The sequence below is a fragment of the Pituophis catenifer genome, unplaced genomic scaffold, assembly GCF_029215685.1.
Source record: "Pituophis catenifer annectens isolate HBS135680 unplaced genomic scaffold, rPitCat1.0.hap2 SCAF_3, whole genome shotgun sequence".
In the NCBI taxonomy this organism is placed as follows: Eukaryota; Metazoa; Chordata; class Lepidosauria; order Squamata; family Colubridae; genus Pituophis; species Pituophis catenifer.
This window is the reverse complement of record NW_027256883.1, coordinates 51,289,980-51,308,904: the sequence shown is the minus strand read 5'-3', so window position 1 is coordinate 51,308,904 and position 18,925 is coordinate 51,289,980. Positions and strand designations below refer to the sequence as shown.

General features: G+C 37.0%; 1 protein-coding gene across 1 annotated transcript in view; it reads left to right on the top strand.

Annotated features, from left to right (window-relative positions):
- Positions 1-18,925, top strand: part of DLGAP1 (DLG associated protein 1) — a 91,849-nt gene that overhangs the window by 14,544 nt on the left and 58,380 nt on the right. Inside the window, exon 2 of the mRNA XM_070942365.1 lies at positions 7,820-8,034. Coding sequence (XP_070798466.1) covers positions 7,820-8,034 — 215 coding nt within the window. The remainder of the gene's footprint in view (positions 1-7,819; positions 8,035-18,925) is intronic.

Genomic DNA, 18,925 nt, shown 5'->3' with positions numbered 1-18,925 from the left:
ACCACAGGGTTGCTGAAGCACCATCCTGCCTGTCTTCCACCATCCCATCCCACCCTACCAGAACCCTGCAGCGCTTGTGCCTCCTCCCCACATGCCAATCACATAGTCATAGGCATAGTCACCATCTGAAGCTCTCCGGACCTCGTGTTTTAGAAGGAAGGCAGTCCATATGTCCCCGTGGCCATGTGGCAGCTATCCAAAGGCAGCCATCATTTTGACCTGCTTGGTTGTGGGCATGACAAAATGGCGCCCCCCAGAGAAATTGGTTTATTTTGTTACCTTAGCGAGATCTGCACAGCACTCCAGAACCTTCTGAACGCTGGAGAAAGCTTCTGCAGCACTGTTCAAACCTTGGTAAGGCAGAAAAATGATGCAGTTTGTTCCCAGTCCATGCAGCAGTGACTCGAATGTGGTTACCCTTTTGTGGGCAGGACAAAATGGCAGCCACTTTCGGAGCTGTGCCATGTATCTGTAAAGAAGGAAGTCATCCCAGCATTCTGGTGCAAGGCCTTGGAGCTCTTCAAAAGGTGTGGGGAGAAGGGTGTTTTGCCTGGTGGAATAGGAATCAGGCCTAAGGCCCGGGAGGGAATCAGACCCGGTGGGGATGCTAAAAGGCCTGTTGGGACCCAAGGCACAAGAAGTGGAACATGCGGTATTTTGGGGGTGCTTAAAATCCAATCTCAGAAGAAAAATAAATATTAAAACATAGAATTACAGAGTTGGAACGGACCTTGGAGGTCTTCTAGTCAAACTCCTTGCTCAAGCAGGAAACCCTATATCATTTCAGACAAAGGGGTGGCCAGTCTCTTCTTTAAAGCCTCCAGTGATGGAGCACCCACAACTTCTGAAGGGAAGCTTTTTCCACTGGTTAACTGTTTCCACCGTTATGAAATTTCTCCTTAGCACCTTAGTTGAATTTGAACATACAAAAATGGAAAATAGACACATTTTATTTATTTATTTGCTGGTCAAATTTATGTAATTGCCCATCTCACCTGAAGGGACTCTGAGCTGCATATAATAAAATCAGGAATTAAAACATTTTGCAAACTTATTAAAACAATAGCAATACATAAAACAAGGCTATATGTAAGATGTTACATACAATATAACCAGCATCCAGGATTCCTGCATATCCCTATATATTAAAAGGGTATTCTCAGGTTTGCTGGGGGGAAAAACATTTTAAAAGCTTTCCAGAAGCTCAGGAAGGATGATATTTAAACCTAAACAAGTCTAACATTAAGAAAATAATGGTATATCAAATAGGTAACCCCTTTTCAATAATGAGAGTCCTGGAAGGGTACAAGATAATAATATTTATAATATTAAAAGAGCTTTAAATCGGAACAGTCTGAATAATTTTGGCTGCATCAAGACTAATTTTCAGTGTGTTATATGCACAGTTCATGCCAGTTCACAGATCATCCAGATAAAGTTGGCATTTTGTATTTTACTTTCTTATTTTTTTCTGACCAGAAATATTCTATTTTGATAGAATGACTGAAAACAAAACTGCAAATATGGTGTGGGTGTTCCATAGCACTTCACTCTCGTAGATTTTATGAGGGTGGCTTTGATGAAAGCAGTGATATTTATTGACCTTTCTCCATTCTGTCCCCTAATTTGTTATGAGCAGACATAATTGTTTGGTAAATTACTCTTTCTCCCCTTTTTAAATTATTGTGAAAATCTAAGATTCCATAATTCCAAATTATAAAATAACATTTAAGAACAAAATGCACAACTCAGCTTGGTTTTTCACTTTTTGGTTTCATAATAGAAAAAGCACTGTATACCGTATGTGCAAATATAGAAGCTGTATCTGAAAGGAGCGTTTTAAAAATGCAATTGTTGCCCATAGTCCCATATATAATATTGATTCAGAACAGGTGAAAGATTTGTGTTAACTATAATGTTCAATCATTCATTTTTAAAACCAATTCCTTTTTGAAACTTATTTGCTTTAGTTGTCCACATGAGGTTTGTCATAAGAGATTTCACGGCAAATATTTTAAAATTACATAATTAACATATATTCAGATATTATAACAAGCTTTTTTATTGTTACATCACATTTTTTTATTCCAGAACTTCATGAACTTCATGTAAAACAATATTTTGCATATGCATGTATGCAACCTCCCTATCATATCTATGTACAAGAATCTTCTCAATTAACAGTTGGAATTAGATAAGGGTCAACAAAATTCAATGAAGTGGACTTAGTTTGCTTGTGACAACATAGGAATTTTAGGCTGATCCCTGTTTTAACTCTGGCCACAGATTGTGGCACTCATTCTACTACACTCCCTTCTCCCCTGAAAAAACCACAAAATAAAACAAAAACAAATATGTTTAACATCTAGTAAAGCCTATGCTGTAGACAGGACAAGTATGGTTTCTTTCTAATAAAAAATATGAGTGAAGGAAGGAAAGGGAAGGGAAGGGAAGGGAAGGGAAGGAATTACTAGACAAACAACATCTTATCTTCAGAATCTCAAATACCTTTTTAGAGATGACATTCATTCATGTATTAACATCTTTTTAATAGTTAATATAAGCTAAAAATCTGCTTTAACATGCAATCTTTAGGAGTAAGCACAGATGTTACATTTTATTTTGTAAAATGACTCTAAATGTATAGATTTCAATAAGAGCAAAACCAACAACTGAATAATATTGAATAACACATATAAAATCCATAATAAATCCTAAAAGGCATTGATTTGAAAATCTATACTGAGCAATCATTAGTCATTGTTCTTCAGTAGTGTAATTTCACTTCCTTTAAATATTTGCATATTAATAGAAAATTCTAGTTGCTCTCCTGTGGTGAGTGATAGCCAACCACTCCTCCTTCCTAGACCTCCTGTTTATTTTCAAACTCAGATTTGCCGTCACGAAGCCCAAAAGAAGCTTAAATGTTCCCAGCTGCACTAAAGTATAGCAGAACTGATATGAATAATGAACTTGTTATGCTACAAAACAAGTCTATTTGCTTTTTCACCATATGAGGTAAGATCACAGAAATTATAAGATATAAAATTCCCCCACCCAAAAATACCCTCCAAAATCAGGGAGGAAAGGAATCTATTTTAGAAGAATATATGATGCATGTATATATATTTCAGCTGTGGTAGAGATGTTTAAGGAATGTTCTTGCACGAATTACTATGCTATTTTATTTTTATTGTTGGTTTATTGTTATTTTGTTTTATTTATCAAATTGTATTCAAGCAATACAAAAAGCCTACAGTTTAGTTAGAAAGATGTACTGTGCAGTTCATTATTTTATTCATTAGTTTAATTCAAAGTGAATTATAGAAAAAAGGATATTATTCTCCATGTATTAATGAATGTTATTCATTTTTGTTAACAGTATTAAAATATAATTTATCTGTTGTATATTTAAGAAAACACAATAAATAATAAACATAGTGAATTCCTTGCTAAGAATATAATAAAACAGTATACATACATGATAGAAACATTTAGAGAAATTTTATTTTGGATGGGAGATAGAGAAAATGGGGACTTATGATTATTTTATTAAACACTTTATTTGACTTAGATTATGTGCTTGCAGCCACACACTGTATGGATTTCATAAACACCACTGTAAGAAATTTGTACTTGTACTAAACTCCTGAGAAAAACAGATTTATTTCAATTTTTTTTCTTAAGTGATTAAAAAAATATTGTAATAAGGTGAAAATATTGATATTTGAAATAAAAATGTATCATAATTTTTTTTTCTTCCAGCCTTTCAAATTCTTAAGGAGAAAAAGATAGATTTGCTTTGTATGTTGGCTTAATTTCATTCATGCTTCAGTGAGCCAGTGTGGGATAATGCTTAGACTGTTGGGCTAGAACCAGAAGGTGCCAATTTCAAATTACTAGCCTGCCACAGAGTTCTTAGGATGGTCATTTTCTCCTGTCTCTTTCATTTTGTCTCAATTAACATATCTTACAAGGTTTACGAAGCTGAAAAGGGAAAGAAGATCACCATAGATGTAATTAAATTTGGAAGATGATACATTCCAGAAATAGAATTACAGTCTTAAACAAATTCAGCATGTTAAATAATAGATTTATCCATTTGTCCTAATGGTTTTTTCAGTAGTTATCTCTATATTTATAGCAATCAAACTAAATCCCACATCAAAAAGTCAGTTCTGGGATAGGGGCTTCTTTTTGTTTTTTTCTAAAACTGTATGGAGAGACAATGTTGGGGGAAAAGGACAATATTGGATTAACTAAAATCTGCATAGAGAAATGACCTCTGAGTATTTAGGTCATTCTGACTGTTTCAAAAATAGACCAGTCTCAAAAGGGGTCCAGAACATTCCTCAAAATAGAACATTTGGCATACTAGTAGAAATGGCTTTAAGATCTTCTATACCTTGTTTCACCAACTCCAATTCCCAGCCAGGAAAGCAAGTAAATTGTTGATTTGGCACCTAGGACACTATAGACAGTGGTGGGATTCAAATTTTTTACTACCGGTCCTGTGGGGATGGCTTTGTGGGCGTGGCAGGGGAAGGATACTGTAAAATCTCCATTCCCTCCCAACTCCAGGGGAAGGTTACTGCAAAATCTCCATTTCCTCCTGATCAGCTGGGACTCAGTAGGCAGAGAATAGATGGGGGTGGGGCCAGTCAGAGGTGGTATTTACCGGTTTCTCCAAACTACTCAAAATTTCCACTACCAGTTCTCCAGAACTGGTCAGAACCTGCTGAATACTATCCCTGACTATAGAACAGTACTTCTGAACTTTGACAATTTGAAGGTGTGTAGACTTCGACTCCTAGAATTCCCCAGGTAATCAAATTAACAAGGTTGAAAAACACTGCTGTAGAATAGAATCTCCATCTAACTTGATTGCACTGGCTTCTGCTGCTTGTTTCAGGGTAAAGTACTGAATAAATGGAATGGAATGTCTTTAAAAATAGATTTTAAAAAACCCAATTAAAGGACTAAGTCTTTCATTTGTGCTACATATTATTTTGCTGTAAAGTTCAAGTGAGGGAAAATCAGGAATGAAAGCTATTTAAGGGAGAATATCTTTACACATTGCAGTGAATGATTGTAGCTATGGAGAAAAGTGATATACAATAAATTGAACTCTAAATGTTATAAATATACTTTTAAAAAGTATACAAAGAACTTATTTTACAAACGTTCACTGTTGATTGATGCAGAGTGCTTTTTTTTCTGTCCGACTGTGTCTGATTCTCAGTGACTGCTTGAATAAATCCCTACAGTTTTCTTGGAAAGATTTTTCAGAACTAGTTTCCATTGCCTCCTTCCTAGAGCTGTGGGAAAGTGAGTGACCCAAGGTCGCCCAAGCTGGCTTTGGGCATAAGGCAGGACTTAATCTTATGATCTCCCAGTTTCTAGCCTGATGTTTTAACCACTACTGGCTCCCTGCTTTATTTTAGAAAAATGTAATATAGATATGATGCAAAGGAAACAATTATTGACTTCAACCATAAGATTAAAACAGCAAAATAGATCTCAGAATGTTAGACTGATGCTGCTTTGGAATTAATACTTCCTGCATGGGCCTTCAGGCTATTCAATTATATATTAAACTTGTATATTAAACTATTTTTAATAAAATGTGTTCATAAATCTTTAGAATGCTGCATTGTCCATAATTACTTCACACTAATATAGCAACTCTCTTGCTAGGTTGCTAGTAAAGTGCTAGCAATTTGTAAGATAAGGGGGAATCTCTTTCCTATGATCCAGTCTTTTTAAACAAAAAACAAAAAACCCTGAATTGTTCTGCATTTGGATCAGTAAGAGTAACTTTCTTTGCCAGGGTCATTCAAGTAATGAATTGCACATACTCATTATATTTATATTTCTGTCATACTCTAAATGCCATTTTGGGAGCTAGCCTTGGGTTGATGCTCCATGCATGGGAATAGGGAAATAAGTGTATTAAATCTATTGACAGGGGCTTCTGCAGCTTACTATAAATATGCCAAATTCAAAAAGCTCCACAATTTTGGATTTGTACTGAGATCACAATATTGAGATGCATTTTTCATCTTTCCCTACCTTATGGATACTATCTATCAAAGTCTACCAAAGAAAATACGTTTTACATTTAAATTGCTTCTCCAATCCTATCAATCAACAGAAATGCAAAGGAAGGGCAACAAATGTTCTCAATAAATGGTATCTTACCCTGCAAGGATTTACCTTATATGAGCAGTTGGACACAATGGTTCAGTGACCATTCTAAGTTATAGTGGCACTGAATGAGGGGGACTATTTACCAGTCCATAAAGTTGCAGACATTGCAGCATCCCCACAATCACATGATCACAATTTGGGCACTTGACAATTGGTTTACTGTTACAAAAATTGCAGTGTCCCATGGTCACTGAAACCTTCCCTGCTGGCTTACTCCAATCAAAGTTAATTGAGAAACCAGCAAGAGGTTGAAAGACACTCCCCCCCCACTGTTTTTTCCCTAACCATGCACATGCACACTTGCATGTGTTCCTAGTGCTTGCCTGCAGCACCTGCATACCCACATATACTCTGCAGCACCTGTCCATGGCACTCACCCCGCCCCATAATTCTCACCCGCAGCTCTCAGCCTCTGTCCAGCTTGCTTTGAACTTCCACTACTTCCCATTTAATAATCTTTGTGGTTCTGAGGATACCATGGCAACTGGGACTGATGGAATTGTCGTAACTGAGCAGTGCTATTACATGACATAGTGCTTTATGACTGAATTGCTTAGAGATGGAAATTTCATTCCCAATTGTTATTGTAACCTGAACACTACTTGTAGATATAAATCAGTATTATTGTAACAGGCACAGTAGATCAGTATCCAGAAGAGTGGGATTTTGGGGTATGTTTACTGATTACTGCTAGGAATTTTTTATTTTTGATTTAATTTTTCTAATATTTAATTTCATCAGATGGAACCCAATGATTCCTTCTGAAGATTTGAATCACACTAATTGTAAATCTTAAATTAATCTGTAAATTTCTGGATTAATAAATCCAGACTGATAAACTTTTGTATTATAATTATAAACTTAATCAGCAAATCCAAGACCAGCTAGAAATCTTAACGAATGAAGGTGAATATTCATGTTCCAGAATAATGTTGCAGGATCCAATCTGGGTCAGTCACGAGGACCAGAGGTTTGGTCTTCCGAGCTTTTGGAATCATGCTGGGGCCGATTCTCAGGGAAGTTCTGCAAGAGAGAAGTTCCTTGAGGATAGGCTTCAGCACGATTTCAAAAGCTCGGAAAACTAAACCTCTGGTTCTGGTGACTGACCCAGATTGGATCCTGGAAATTTTAATTTTAGATATGTCACAGTACCATGTTTCTGTCGCCCATTAAGCTTTTAATAAAATTCCTGTTTAATAGCACAAAGGAGCTGAATCCTGGAGAAGTTAGTGGTAATTTTCTATCCACAAAAAGTTTTGAGAATTTGATTGTGTCTCTTTATCACTTTGTCCATCAGAGAAGATTAAGGATATGATTAGGTTTGCAATACAAAAACTTCAGTAATGCAGAACAAGAGCTTGAGGTTTCATTTATAAGAATCTTACTAGATATGCACATTCTGCTGAACAGTTTAAGCAGTTCATTTGCAATGACTATTGCAATGAATGTGCACAAAGAAATTACTTTATGGTATAATATACCTTGATATACTCAAAGAATCAGCTACAGCTTCCCTTGACCCTACACTGCTTCTGGGAGAGTTTGACAAGCTTGGATTTAGCATCAGAGTTCTTGAGAAAACTGAAAAGATTAAATGTTTGCATTGTAGGTTCCTCAAGATGAATGGTCTGGATATACTCCTCATGGCAAAGATGAAGAAATTCCTTGTCGGCGAATGCGTAGTGGCAGCTACATTAAAGCCATGGGAGACGATGACAGTGGGGACTCGGACACGAGCCCAAAGCCATCTCCAAAGATTGCTGCACGCAGAGAGAGCTATCTTAAGGCCACCCAGCCATCACTTACAGAGCTCACAACCCTCAAGTAAGTCTGTTTTAACAATAATTATTATAGGATACCAATTCAAAAAACCATCAGATGGTGAGATTTCTGGACCACCAATTATGGAAATGAGTAGGAGTGTGCCTGTGTTACCAGTTGATATGTTATGATGTTGTCTAAGTTACAGTTTGGATAAATAATGTGTATTACATGCTATAGGTTGTTTTTGTGGTTTCCTGTTACATGAAAAGACAAATGCCCATGAAGCTCACCATCTATATCTGAGACTTTGTTCTACTCTCATTGCTATCAATTGGCACAGATATTGGATAAGATGGTAGGCATTCCCAAAAAGATTAATACTCATTTGCTGGAAATTCCTATTAACTAGACTTGGCTATCCCTGACTTTTTTGCTTTTTCTGCAGAATAATGATGACAATTGCCTTTTTTTTTAATGTTTCTGTTGAAATACATTGTTTAAATTGAAAATCATCTTTCTTTTTTGTTCATATATTAAAAACTTTAATTAATTTGGTTTTTATTAAAATTAAATCAATTTTTGTTTTAATACTGGTGATAGCAAATATTTTTGCTCAGACCAGACTAATAGATTACAAGGAATAGAAAGTAGATAGACATACTTTGTAACCAGTGGTGGGCTCCTGCTGGTTCGCATCGGTTCTCCCGAACTATATGTTAATTTTCTGAGCAGTTCGGAGAACTGGTTGTTGGAAGAAATATTTTCCCACTTTACAGGGCTAATCCTGCAAGGGAGGCAGGAAGGAAAGATTCTAGTGTGCCTGTATTTCTAGTCTAATCCTTATCTTAATTGCCGCCCCTGCTGAGCTTTTCCGGAGTCATTGTTCCCCCCCACCCCCAGAGTTTTATGTGGTACTTTTATTCCTGGGGCTTGAACAGCTATTTATAGAAGGGTTGGCATAGCCGTAGAAGAAATGGCTGAGAGGCAGGATGCAAGCTTGGTATTCTGTTTGATTTTTTTTACTGCCTTTCTAAGGGCATATGATTTTTCCTTAAATCTGGATGATTACCTTAGGATATCTTGTGAGGTGAGTGAGACCAGCTGGTATCTTTAAGTGGTGCAAATGGATCTAATGATTGCTTCTCCTAGGTGCTTTGTCAGTTCACTGAGCACAGGAGTCTCTTCTCTATGGGGATTCTTCAGTCATCCAGGTCATGGTTGTCCCAAAGGTGCTTTTTTCAAGAGGCAACTGGACTTTCTTGGTTTCCAGAAGTTTCCTCTTGAAAAAGCACCTTTGGGACAGGAGTCTCTTGCATTGCTTCAGAGTGGCCAAACTACATGATTGCTCACTGATAAGTGGATCCTCCTTCCAATTTGTTTTAGTTTTCTCTCATGATAGTGTAGCATAGTAACATGGCACCAATTGTAGAAACTTAGCACCCACCCCTCTCCTAGAAGAATTAAATATTTTGAGAAATATTAAAAAGGAAGAATATATTTCCCTGGATGAGAAATGGAGAAACGTGTTTTCTTAGAGGGAGAAAGCAGCCCCCACCTTCCTTAATAGCCCACAGAAGATGTCAGCATATAAAGACATAGATAGCTATATTCATAGGCAAAAATTCCCTGCAGCAAGGTCTGAACAAAGACAAAATGGGATTAGCCCTCACTCAAGATATTAATTTGTTAATTTGTCTCTTTAGCTAGGCATTTAGTAGCCCAAATATGCCCACCCACTTTCTGAAGAGTTTAAATGACCTCTCTGCTAAAGAGTTTCATTTTATGAGCAAGAGTTGGCTGTATTTTAACTATTTTAATTTCTCAATGTGCTCTGCACCCTGCCTGATTTGTAACCCTGGGTTGCAGGTATTGCTGAGGAAAAGGAAAGTATTCAGACAGAATGGTTTAGCTTTCCTTGTCAGCTGTGACTCACTGATCTTCAGTGTATATTCCCCCATTTCTAATCTAATGATTGGAATGTAGGGCAGCTTTTTGCAAGCAAAGAAGCTTTTTTGTATTTTTGTACAGGTAATCCTTGATTTACAACAGTTAATTTAGTGATCATTCAAAGTTACAATGGCACCGAAAAAATTGACTTATTAGTGTTTTTCACACTTATGACTGTTGCAGCATCCCCATAGTCACGAGAGGCCAGGCAAGGCTAAGTGCCCCTTGACATGAGTGACATCAAGTTGGTCACGCCCACTTAGTCACATGACCACCCAGCTACGCCTACCCAGCCAGCAGTGGTGAAAGTAAAAATATTTCCCTACCAGTTCTGTGGGCATGGCTTGGGGGGGGCAGGTGTCCTGTGACTGAGTGGGCTTAGCCAACTCGTCGTCACTCACAGCCACAGCCACTCAGTCACATGACCTCCACCATCAGGCCACACCCACAGAATCCGGTAGGAAAATTTTTTTCAATTCTATTCTGCCTATTTTCCCCTGTTGTGAGATGTCTGCAGCTGCAGCTTCTTTTTTTGGTGCTCCTGGAGATGCTTCTTGTGCCGAAAGATGCAGCGGCTGCAGGCTTCTTGTAGCGAAAGTTACCGGAGCCGCTCCCCTTCTTAAATGCACCACCGCCATCGCCGCCCTATTCCATGCACCGGCAGCACATGCGCACAAAGTTGCCTGCTGCTGCTGAATGACGACAGCTGGCACATGGAACAGGGCGACGATGGCAGCAGCGTGTTTAAGAAGGGGAGTGGCTCCAATACCTTTTGCAACAAGAAGCCTGCAGCCGCTGTGTCTTTCATCATAAGAAGTGCCTCCAGGCGCACTGAAAAAAAGAGGCTGCGGCTGCAGGCATCTCGCAACAAGGGGGGACAAGATGCGGGTTGGTGGGGAGCCCAGGGGTGACAGCTCAGCCCTGTCTTGCCTTCCCTGGCAGCCAGCCATAGGAGGAGGGTAAAGACGAGTCACGTGGTGAAGGGAGAGCGGGCAGTGGGTGGTGAGTGGGCAGTGGCTCCAGGGCAAGGCCGGAGCCAGGGAATGATTCATTCCCCAACCTGGTCGAGGTGGGCAGCGAGTGGGCGGCAGCTCTAGGGCAAGGCCGGAGCCAGGGAATGATGCATTCCTTGACCTAGTCAAGGCGGGCGGTGAGCGGGCAGTGGCTCTAGGGCAAGGCCGGAGCCAGGAAATGATGCATTTCCTGACCTGGTCGAAGCGGGTGGCAAGTGGGCAGTGGCTCTGGGGCAAGGCCAGAGCCAGGGAATTATGTATTCCCTGACCTGGTCAAGGCGGGCAGTGGGCAGGCGGTGGCTCTAGGGCAAGGCCGGAGCCAGGGAATAGTGCATTCCCCTGACCTGGTCAAGGCAGGTGGTGAGTGGGTGGCGGCTCTGAGGCCTCAGGAAATCGCATGGTCCTGGGCCCTGGGCCCAACCTAAGGCAAAGGGCGAGCGGGTGGCATGCATTGCTTACCTTTGGTGAGCTGAGAGGCAAGGCGACTGATGAGGCAAGTAGCTGGGCCGTGTGGCAAAGGGAACTTATATAGGGCGGGAGTGGGTGTTGGGCTGAGTAGCCGGAAGCACTGAGTGGCTGGAAGGGGCAAGCGAGCCGGTAGAGGCGAGCGAGGGCCACTAGGAGATGATTGCTACCGGTTCGGTGAACCGATGCCAATAATCACTTCCGGTTCACCTGAACTGGTCTGAACCAGTAGGATTTCACCCCTGCCAGACGGTCATTAGGGCAGAGAACAGATTGTTAAATTATTTGAAGCCCACCACTGTTTCTAACCTTTAAAATCGTAAATTCATATTCAATTCCTGTTTCTGTATCAGTATTATTTTTTATTTTTTTTAAAGCATTCCAAATTACCCACTTGAAAAGTCATGCAATTTTAACTCTTCCAATAGAGCACATTTTTGTAATTATGCCATTTTTAATATATATTTTTCAAAAAGCATTCCTCATTTTTGCAAGTAATTTTATTTAATGTAAGTTTATTGCATATTTTTCAGTTTTTTAATTTAACAATAACAGAGTTGGAAGGGACCTTGGAGGTCATCTAGTCCAACCCCCTGCTCACGCAGGAGACCTATACTAGGGATTTGAACCACTGAACTGCCGACCTTTCTGATCGACAAGCTCAGCGTCTTAGCCACTGAGCCACCTGCATTGCAAAATTTTTAGAAGTCCAGATTCTTAGTACATACTGTATATAGATCTAGGAAATGAAAATGCATTTAATTTAATTAATTTAAAATTAAATCAATATTATAATGAAGTAAGTTAATTTCCCTTATATAACTGTCTAACCTTGCCTAGTGGTTGTATCAGTCTTGTCTCTTGTCCACATCAAAACATTCTACCCATCCTTGCAGAGTTTGCAAAATCATCTTAGAAGGCTAGAATTAATCACCTTGGCAAATAAGATCATTTCAAATGTCCAGCAAAGATGTAAAAATCTTGTACTACTGAAGTACTAGATCTGTTAAATAGAAGTTTGAGCTGTATTTTATGAATCAGAACACTCTTTAACCAGTATGGATTTATTTCCATTTTCTTAAACTGCCTCTGATTTTTCAATCTCAGGTAATAACCCAAAACTGATTGCATTAAAAAGACACTGCAACATAATTTCTGTAGGGTTTAAGGCAAGAACGAACAAATTTATGTATTCTCGTCTTATGACTACATTTTCCCTTTACTGCATGAAATATTGCTGCATTTCAGATTTCCAATACTAGACATTCCCAATATTTTCCAATACTAGACATATCATATAAATCATACTTTTTTGGAAAATGATAAGAAGGCAGAGTATTTCACTATCCACGGTGCTTTTTATTTGAGTATAAAATCAGAGCTGCATTGTGGTCACATTACATAAGCAAAAATACTTTCTGATTTCTTTTAATATATTTTCTCCTTAGCCCACCTCACAATCTCCCTCCTACAATCTGTTCCCCATGCCATGGTTTCCATGTGGTTACAGAACACTTTTTGAACATTATAGTTAAAATTCTGAATAAAACACAGCTTGCTGTGATCATGAAATCACACCTCCGCTCTTTTACTCCCATTATCCTACTAGGAAGTGAGAAGCTGTTGTTATTTTTTCCTTCAGATGGCAATGTTTGCTGGGAAGGGAGGAGGGGAATAAAAATAATTATCAGGCAAATAAAACTGTTCTGATTAAATTGATTCTTTTACTGCCCTTCATAATCTCCCCATGCAGATTAATGCTTAAAATGATTTTCTTGGTTTTTAAGTGTACAGATAAAAGCATTAGGATTTAACAGAACATGGCCCGTGAAGAAAAAGACAGAGCTAGTTAAATCCTTGAATTATCACCTATATAGAATGTAGTGCTATTACTTGAATGATGAAAAAAGTAGTTTTGATGGAAAAGCTCTTCCATGATGGAAACAGCAATGGTAGTACCATTTTCTCTTTATTGAGAAGATGCTGAATATAAGCAAGCCTTTAGACAGATGGCACAAGAAATTAAACAATGTGTAATCCATACATGGTCTACAACTGCTATATATAAACAGCAACAAGATACAAAGCTAAAGCTCTAAAATACTTAAATTTGAAAAGTGAAGATTTTTGGTTTAGCAGATAAATGTTGAAGTTATATTTCCATGGAGATATTGCTGTTTCTTCTGCCAACAAAATGCTAACACATGCAATTTTGCAGAGATAGCAGATGAAAAATTATCAGTTGCAATTCAATCTTTAAAAAAATACTGGAATTATTTCCCAAAGATTTTTTAAGATGGTGATACTAAAATTGCTGATGACAATAAAGAATGCACAATAATAATAGATACTTTCAAGTGAATTGCTGTTGTTTCTATAAAAGAGGAGTTTTCCAAAAAGTCTCAGGATGTGCTAATTTTTATGCGAAGTAAATTTTGTGTTAGTCTTCCTTGTGACATATTTAGAGATTTAAACTAGGATTGCCAGGTCTGCTTCCAAAAAATAGCGGACAAGTGGGGGGGGGGGGGGTTAAGTAGTAAAAAAAATTTTTTTTTAACAATTAATTTATATATTTTCTTACAAACATTTTAACACGTATTAAAATAATCACTTCAAAACTTTACTTAAAATTCAAAACATCAAATATATTATAATAATATATAAAATATTAAATTACATTTTACTTTGCTGTCGTGTATATTTTTTATTTGACTGCGCAGCTTTGATCAATTCTTTGTGTTTAAGGAATAATTCTTTAATTTCAGTACAACGTTGAGAAATATTAAAAAATATACAAAGTTCACTTCGAACTGATGGTACAAGCAGTCGGTTACATTCGTCAGTCCACAAATTTCCCATGACGCTGAAAATTCGTTCAACGTTTGCATTTGATACCGGAATTGATGCACAATACTGGAACAGTTTCAGTAAACTCGGAGCTGGCGCTTTCTTGAAAAAGTACGTCCGCTTATCAAGGGATGAATCACCCTACAGATGAACATAAACTTCTTCTAAGGCAGAAATTTCATCGAAGAGAGTGTTGGGTGGAAGTTCTTCTCGCCATGGTGATAATAACCAGATGTTCGTCATTTCTTTATTGCGATCAATTAGATTGAAACAACTTAGCGTCTCATATACTAAATTGGTGAAATTATACCACTTTTCTAGGTACGCAATGGCTCTTTGATACACGTTGATGGCTTCTTTCTTGAACTTTTGCATGGCATTCTCAGGCAAATGTTTTTTACGTAAGGCAAATAAAACTTTCATTCCAAAAAACTGCTCATCGTATTTTTTTTGCAAAGAATCACGCAGCTTACACATGATAATGTGAAGATCACATGCAAGAATTTTCTTGCTTTCCAGCTTCAGTAGGGTGTCTTGCATTATTGACATGAAGAAGTGCATGAAATATAAATACAATTCTGAAATTGTTGGTTCATCGTCCTTTGCGAGTTCATTTTCCTGATCCAAAATAAGGTTCCAGATAACCTTATGGCACTCATCAGATCCAAGAGAAATAAAATACGATTTTAGAAGTATCCAGTTTAAAAGAAGTCTTTTGACCGCTTTAAACAAACTTAACCAACGTGTTGGAACATGGTGCAAAACTTCATGGAATTCTGACTCGCAAAACTCAAAAAATGATTTCAACTCTTCTCGTTTCTTCGCAGAATTCGAAAATTCGGCAAAAACCTTCAGCACTACATTTTCGATATCAAAAGATAACTGCTTTAATGCATTTTTTGCGCTGTTGTGTAAAATGTGATTATTGCAATGAGCAGCTACAATATTGTCATTTTCCAGCAATAATTTTTGGTAAACAGATTTGTTCAGTCCATAATTGACCGATGCATTATCTGCTGAGTAAGCTGAAACATTATTTATTTCCAATTCGTTATCACTAAGAACTCGACACAGCTGATTTTTTATTGATGTAGAATCTTCAAAAGAATCCTCATAAAAGTCTAAAATTTTCACACACAGTCCTTCTTCACAAGTAAAATATTGTGCAACACGGGATATATTTTGCAATTTCTCTTGTTTGATGCGTCAGTGGAGAGAGAAAATGGAATTCCAGTTTTAAGATCAATGAGAACCAACTCAATAGAAAAAGGATACAAAACCTCATTGACAATAGCTGATGATTTGGTTCTTCCACAAGATATCTTTTTTACAATTTCTGAATCATCAAAAATTTGCTTCATTAACTTAATACCACAATCTTGAGCCAGGAAAGAAATATGGTGTTTGATCCCATGGTAAGTTTCAGCCTTTTCAGCTACAGTCACTTTCTCACTGAAAGGGGAGCATTTAACAATGAAAAACGAATTGATTCGCTTGTTGCTGGAAGCTATTTTCTCCTTATCTAAATGATTTTTTGTGCTTGCATGCTGTGTGACAGCTTTTATACCATTATATTCAATTGTGAACGATTTCTGACACAATTTACAGTAGGCCGTCGTATTTGTTCTGTCGGTTTTGTTGTTGGTAATCCATGCAAAAGTAGCTTCCCAATCTTTGGTGTATTTGCACACTCTTCTCTTTCGTTTTAAAGAATTCAAAATCTCGCTGCTGTCACTTTCATCACTCGACGCCATTTTAGGTCAGTCGACACAAGCTACAATACATTTTAAAAATGTGAACTGTACCTAATTTTATAATATATTTTTATTTTAATCTCATCATTAATTTTTTCGGAGAATCGAGTTCTTTGTCTCATTCTAATTTATGAAAAAAAAGACAAAACGCGATTCTCCTATCCTTATTCTCTTAGACTGTACAGCTTTAGATAACGTACCATTTCATCATAAAGCTTTTGAATTAAAAAAATGTCCACTATTTTGTGAAAATAATAGTGAACATAATGTGAAAAAAGTGGACTGTCTGCTCAAATAGTGGACACCTGGCAACTCTAATTTAAACGTATATTTTATTTTATATTTTAATTCAAAAATTCAAAATAATTATTCCGACTCAGAGTAATATTTGATAATGCTTACTTGTAATCCTGCAGTGCTAGCCTTCAGCAGACTACACTTGGCTTTATTATCTGTGATTGCTATCAACCTTATACAAAATGATTGCAAAGGTTTTATTTTATTCTAGTAAAATTATATTAGCAAATATATTAGCCATCAGTTGTATCTTCATGAGGCGCTTTTTAAAAAGTGAAGTTTTGTTTCCTTTATTTATTTATTTAATTAATTAAATAAAACAGAAAAATGGATAAAAATACATTAAAAATAAAAAAAGAGTAGCAATGCTACTCTACCAATGATACATGGTATAAATAACTATTTATTTATCATGTATACATAAGTGTATATATACACGTATATGTGTGATGTGTCTGTGTGTGTGCACACAGACACACAGACACACACACACACACACACACACACACACAGAATTCTTTATTGGCCAAGTGTGATTGGATACACAAGGAATACATACAATGTATTATACAATGTATACATACATATATGCATACTGTATTTGTGGGCTTATATATATATATAATATATATATTTTTCTTCTGGCAGCCAGCAGACCCTTTGCTGCCCATTGGGAGACTAAGATAGATCTATTTCGGCCTTATAAGGCCTCATCAATTAGCCACACCCTCATCTCATGTATCCTCCCTGTAAAGGTACAATATTTGTTTTTCTTTCTTTTTCGTAGGTTTTATGTATTTCTCTTTAGCCAGGTTCTATCTACGTAAACCAAGATATTATGCAGCCCTAGTTCAGTGAAATCACAATTCACTAGTTTCTGGGCTTTTTTTCTTCTGGCAGCCAGCCAGAAGAACTAGGGCAGAATCCACTTTAGTTCCTTCTAATTCCCTTTAGTGTCCACATTTTATTCTTATGCTTTTTTAAAAAGAATTCAAAACAAATACATTTTCCTTTGGGGAAGGATTCTTTATAATTAATTTCAAAATCCTATTTGTAATTTATCTGGACCCATAGTCCATTTCTAACTTTCTAAAATAAATTTTCGAATCATATTTTGCCATTTATTCAAAAGAAATTTAAGTTCCTAAATTTACATTTAAAACTACTTTCACTAAAGATTTAAGAAAACTTACCTGGTGCTGTAAAACTTACTGATCTCCAGCAGAAAAACAGTTATTAAGCAATTTCAAAAAGTTATTAGAAAAGGAAGTATTTGCTTAGTACTTCCTTAGAACAGGAAGAACCTTGTGTCCTTTCAAAGTGCTAACTGCCTTTTCAGCAAGGTAATTATTCTGTCACCTTCCAGAGCTCTAAACCCTCCAGATACCACTGTCTTGCAATTCCTTGTGAGAAGCAGCACTTGCAGGTAATCTCAAATCCTCTCCTTGTTTGGACAGGAATTATCAAACATCTGGTCTCCTCACTGGATCTACATTCTGCTGTTGTCATTGGCTCTGCTTTTCATGAAACTACCTTTGCCATTTTTCCCCTGGATGATACTTCATTGCAATTGTCCATACATAGTCTATTTCTATATTCAACTCATCTACAGAGCACAAGTAATATCAAGTCTTTGATACTGGATAACTGGAGACATTTTTTTTAGTTCAGTATTTATTTTTGCATCTTCTCTCCTCATCCTAAATTTGTTCAGGTTAGGGAGAGTTATTTTGATGACAAACTGTGTCCCTTGCCTTTGATATAATTTCTTGGTTTGGAAATAATAACAAAGTTGGAAATTTCAGAACATGGCTTCTGGAATTCTTTTTGACTACTTAATAATAGCTCTCTTTGGAGGAAAGATGGTTAGAAAGAAGGAGTTGGCAACATTCAGCACTGCTGCCTAACTGCCAAGTCCATGAGGATGTAGTGAGGGAAAATTTCTGGGATTTTTATTGTTGATATCTTTTGCTTTGGTCGGCAGCACCTGGCATATAGCCAGTTTTAACTCATTTCTTCTTTAGCTAACATCTCCCTGCCAACCAAATTTAGTCCTGTTCTGTTTCATTTTCAGAGAGTTATGTTAACTGATAGAGTCATGATCCCCTTTACATAATTTCTGTCCAACATGTTGTGTTGGAAAGACTAAAAAGCAAAAGAGCCTGATCCTATTCTTTAATGCCAAGAGTGAGATACATAAACCAACTGAGTTTGCATTTCAATTTCAGAAAATATAAAAATATATTTGAATCAGTGATGGTGAACATGTGTAGGTGACTTCTTGGTTTAGATGGAAGTCTTCTTAATTACCCATGCTTATGCAAAAGTGTCAGAGCAAAAAAAAATCAAAGTGACAAAAAATAAAATCAGATTTGAGAGACTGTAGAGGAAACTTTAAAATAATTTATACTCTTAAGGTTGACATACAAAAATTTTTATATGACATAAATGGGAAAAAGAAGATTGGTGAAAGATAGATCATAGTTTCGAGGAGTTCAATATCTATGTGCAAAAAATGCAATGACATTCCTTACCCATCTATTGTATCTTTCTTATTTTTTTTCTCAAATGTAGAACTTTATATTTTTCCCTGTTACATTCAATTTTGTTGATTTCAGCCCACTACTC